This window comes from Callospermophilus lateralis, unplaced genomic scaffold (assembly GCF_048772815.1).
Source record: "Callospermophilus lateralis isolate mCalLat2 unplaced genomic scaffold, mCalLat2.hap1 Scaffold_1734, whole genome shotgun sequence".
Taxonomy (NCBI): Eukaryota; Metazoa; Chordata; class Mammalia; order Rodentia; family Sciuridae; genus Callospermophilus; species Callospermophilus lateralis.
The window spans coordinates 189810-194897 of NW_027512799.1; the positions used below are offsets into that span (position 1 = coordinate 189810).

General features: G+C 48.8%; 1 protein-coding gene across 1 annotated transcript; it reads left to right on the top strand.

Moving 5' to 3' along the window:
• The first annotated feature begins 2418 nt into the window (after window positions 1–2418).
• On the top strand, window positions 2419–4626 carry LOC143387125 (olfactory receptor 14C36-like). Its single transcript, XM_076841759.1, has 2 exons — window positions 2419–3323; window positions 4596–4626. Exons 1-2 carry the CDS (start codon window positions 2419–2421, stop codon window positions 4624–4626), a joined length of 936 nt encoding a protein of 311 aa, XP_076697874.1.
• The last annotated feature ends 462 nt before the right edge of the window (window positions 4627–5088 follow it).

A 5088-nucleotide genomic window follows, 5' to 3' on the forward strand; every position in this document is an offset into this window, starting at 1 on the left:
CTGGGACTGTTCTGCCGGTCGGTCGCAGGTCTGCCTACCTTGGAGGCGCGGGCAGCGGCTCTGCTCTGCCCTTCCTCCTATTGGTGTGACGTGTCTACCACGTCACCACGTCCGTGAACCCCTGGGCCTGTTCCACCAGTTAGTCGAGGATCTGACTACCTTGCAGGCGTGGGCGGCGGCTCTGCTCTGCCCCTTCTCCAATTGGGTTGTCGTGACTACCACCCCGGCAGGTCGCAGTGCCTGTTCTGGGCGCGGGCTGCGGCTCTGCTCTGCCCCTACTCCAAATGGAGTGATGTGACTGCCACGCTGGCGGGCCGCTGGGCCTGATCCAGGCTCGGGGAGCGGCTCTGCTCTGCCCCTCCCCCAAGTGGTGTGACGTGTCTACCACGCCGGCAGGCCGCTGGGGCTGTTCTGCCAGACTGTCACAGGCCTGCCTACCTTGCGGACGCGGGTGGAGGATCTGCTTTCCCCCTACTCCAATTGGGGATTCTTGACAACCACGCCGGCGGGTCGCTGGGCCTATTCCGGGCTCTGGCAGCGGCTCTGTTCGGCCCCTGCTCGAGCCGGAGCGATGCGACACCACGCCGGCGGGTCTCTGGACCTGCTCCGGGCGCAGGCGGCGGCTCTGTTCGGCCCCCGCTCTAGCCGGAGCGACGAGACACCACGCCGGCGGGTCGCTGGACCTGTTCCGGGCACAGGCGGCGGCTCTGATCGGCCCCCGCTCTAGCCGGAGCGACGTGACACCACGCCGGCGGGTCGCTGGGCCTGCTCCGGGCCCCGGCGGCGGCTCTGTTCGGCCCCTGCTCTAGCCAGAGTGACGCGACACCACGCCGGCGGGTCGCTGTGCCTGTTCCGGGCTCTGGCGGCGGCTCTGTTCGGCCCCTGCTCTAGCCGGAGCGACGCGACACCACGCCGGCGGGTCGCTGTGCCTGTTCCGGGCTCTGGCGGCGGCTCTGTTCGGCCCCTGCTCTAGCCGGGGCGACGCGACACCACGCCGGCAGGTCGCTAGGCCTGTTCCGGGCTCTGGCGGCGGCTCTGCTCCGCCCCTCTGGCCTTCACAGTATTCAGCAGGACCCGGACCGAGAGACAGTTTCCGCGGGTTCTTTATCCCTGGGCCAGAGCAGTTCCGGGAGCCAGAATTCGGCCTCTCCGGACTTGGTGCATGCTCCGACAGGAGCAGGCTCCAAGAAGCAGTTTCCGCGGGTTCTATAGCCCTGGGCCAGAGCAGCTCCGGTAGCCGGAGCTCCGCCGCTCCGGGCTCGGTGCGTGTTCTGATAGGAGCAGGCTCCAAGAAGCAGTTTCCGCGTGTTATTTAGCACTAAGTCTGAGCAATTTGTCTGCGAGACGCAGACAATTGTCAGCCTGAAATTACCTGTTCTATAGCTGAAAGAGCTGCAATCAGTCAAAAACAAGGATGGTGACGTCAGCTCTCCAAGATGGTGGCCGCTGGCTTCCTCCGTGGTCTGACCGGTGTGGAGAACCGAACTGGACCGTTTCCTTCCCCGTCTCCAACCCAGAATTCAGCTCCGAGCTCAGCAAATGCCTAGCTGGCAGGAGCCCGCAGAATCAGCATCGCTGTATCTCTGCGCCACCAGCCCGTCGTTTCCCAGTGCGCTCCGCAGACTCCAGCCGCAGGGCGATCTGCCGAACAATAAGCGCTCCGTACGGACAAATCGCTCGCTTTTGAGCCCCTGAAGCTGATCCTCGTGCGATGAAAATCCTTCCACTAGGTTTTGGAGCACCCCAATTTTGCTGGAAATTCCTAACCAGATAGCTTTTAGCCGTTCTAACTCATCATTTTCCCTCACAGTGACGCAGTACTCGGATTTACTGCACTCCCTTCGCGGCCATCTTCCCTCCAGTAATTATTATTTACATTATTAAGTGTGAATACAATAGCAAATTAATGTGGAAATTATATTCATGCACTAAAATGAAGGTAAATAAATTGGAGAATATTAAAGAATGCACTGTCAGGCAGGTGGCCATGAAGGAGGAGGGGAAAACCCCTGGAAATGATCCACATGGGAGTCTCAGGAGGTCAGCAAAGGCCTGATGGGGAGCTGAGGACAAGCCCTGCAGGTAACACCCAGACCCTGGGCAACAGAACTCCACATCTGCACTGGGAGGTGCACTCTGCTCAGAAATGAGTAAACATATCAGAAAACCAAGAGTGACCTTCCTCTGCAGGGAAAGCAACTGCCAAATATAAGAAAAATACTTTGAATAAGAATATGTAAAGTAATTGCATTTTTTCAAATGATCATTATTGTCAATGGATGTTTTTTAACACATGTTAGACAAGTGCTCTATGACTGAGCAACAATCCCAGCCCCAAGTAATTGTATTCATTGCGTTCTTTTTTTTCTTCCTCCCTCTTATCTCTTCATCTTCTCAGAAAACCAGAATTTCCAGCAAATGGCCAATGCCACCATGGCAACTGAATTTCTCCTCCTGGCCTCTCCTGATGGCTGGGATCTGAGTTTCCTCTATTTCACAGTATTCCCAATTACCTACCTGGGTACCTTGTTGGGGAACCTTCTCATTGTCACTGTCACCACTGCTGACCAGAACCTGCACACACCCATGTACTTCTTCCTCAGGAACCTGTCCATCTTGGACATGTGCTACATTTCCATCACTGTCCCCAATGCCTGTGTCAACTCTCTCACTGGCAACAGGGCCATTTCAGTGGCTGGCTGTGCAACGCAGATCTTCTTGGTCATTTTCTGTGCATATGTGGAGATGCTATTTCTCACCATCATGGCCTGGGACCGCTATGTGGCCATCTGCCAGCCCCTCCAGTACCCGCTCATCATGAACCCCCAGTTTTGTGTCCACGTGACCCTGGCTTCCCTGCTCAGTGGTCTGCTGTATGCAGTTGTGCACACGGGGAACACATTCCGGCTGTCCTTCTGCCAGTCAAACGTGGTCCACCAGTTCTTCTGTGATGTCCCCTCTCTGCTGAAGCTCTCCTGCTCTGACACCACCAGTAACCTGGTCCTCCTTCTTGTCTCTGCTGTGTTGATTTGTGGTGGTTGCTTCCTTTTTATTGTGATGTCATATATTCACATACTTTCTGCTGTGCTAAAATTTCCCACTGGGAACTCATCGAAGGCCTTCTCCCCCTGCACCCCTCATATCCTTGTTTTTTCCATCTTCCTCAGTTCTGGTGCAGGTGTGTACCTGAGGCCTTCAGAAGAATCTCACACACTCCAGGACATGGTTCTCTCTACCTTTTACACCATGGTTCCTCCCTTCCTGAATCCTCTCATCTACAGTCTCAGGAACAAACAGGTAAAGGAAGCTATGAGGAGAATAATGCAAAGACAGTTGTTCTCAGGGAAATGATAAAGATGTGTTTCAGTATCATCCTAATTTCTGTGAGTGAAGGTTCAAGATTAGGTCGAATGCTCTTCATATTGGGGTGACACAAGTTAAACTGCCTACGCTAGGGTCACTTTGTTTGAATATGAATTTTTTTATTAATTTATATTTTCATTTACCTTATTAATTCATGAATCCTTTATAAAATGTGTAATTTAATCACTGAGTCTTTTAATTACTAAATATAATTTAATATATTTATTGAAATCATTTGTGGAGCCATGCATTAAAGATTTATCAAATACATTAGAGTACCTGTATCAAGTACTGTCACAAAGAAAACATTACCAATCAAATCTGAAGAAAACTTACACTCATAATCTGCTATTATTCAGAGAAGTGTCAAGCAAATTTCTAGGCACTGTGGTACCTAACTGTATCAATTTAACTACATTGAATATATGCAATAATTAAATCCTAAAGAAGTTATAACCAATTTATTTGGAATATGAGAAGGGTAATTTCTTGTCTATGAATAAACAGGGCCATGTGTACCACACCCTGTGTCCCAACAGTCAAATCCATCCACAAGGAAGAGCACCCCAGTGCTTCCTTGGCAGTGGCTGCTGCCAGTCTGTTATTATGTCCATGAGTGACTCAGTGTGGGGGACAAAGCCTGCAGCATGACTTGCAGGTCAGCTCTGATAGTTTACCTCCCACACATCTTACTTTTGTGACATCTATGCTAACGTGTCATGCCTGAAAATTATGACATGGTGGACCATTATTCTTTGGCCTAAATGCCTGACCTGGGTCAACTCTTAAATCTCCCCCAGTTTACTGTACTCCTTAAAGTACATCTGTCTGTACTTGTTCCCTAAAACCTTATGGCAATGTATGTGCTCTGTTTATTATTATTATTATTATTATTATTATTATTATTATTATTATTATTATCATTATTCTTTTTTTAACCAAATATTGAACTTAAGGCCTCATCCCCAGCCCCTTTTTTGTGTGTTTTACTTAGAATGGGGTTTTGCTAAGTGGCTTCAGGCCTTGCTCCATTGCTAATGCTGTCTTGGAACCTCTGATTCTCCTGCCTTAGCCTCCTGAGGCACTGTGATTGCAGGCTTGCACCACCACACCTGTCTTGGGGCAGTCTTTCATCACCTCCCACAAGTTATTTCTCCCCAAGTATTCTAATGTCCTCACAGGCATATACTTTGATAATTATCAATAATAACTGACATATTCTTAAGAACAAGTTTATCTAGGATTACTTATATAACACAATGAAAAAATATTTATATAATATCACATTCAAGATTTTAAATTACAAATTCTGAAAACCAATTTGTTCACCATTACACTAATATGAAAATATGGAGAAAAACATAAATATACTTATTACCTAAGAAAATACAAAATAATAAACATATATGACTAATTGATGAATACACTTATTAAAGTTTTTAGGCAAGGAAATTCTTGTGGTAGGAGCAGATGAGCACCCCAACACTGACTGCTGCAGGAAGCCTTGAATTGCTTAACAGGATCCAACCATCCCCATACTGTGTCCCATGGCTTCTGGTTCTCACTGCTCCAATGTTCCCTGTGAGAAAAAAAGACCTTCAAAGAACCCCAGATAAATTCTGTACACTCCACATTTATATGCATTTCCTGTACAAATATAGCTTACTAAATCCTAGTGAGTGGCATTGAACATTTTATATAGATGAGAAGGCTACTTAAATTAAT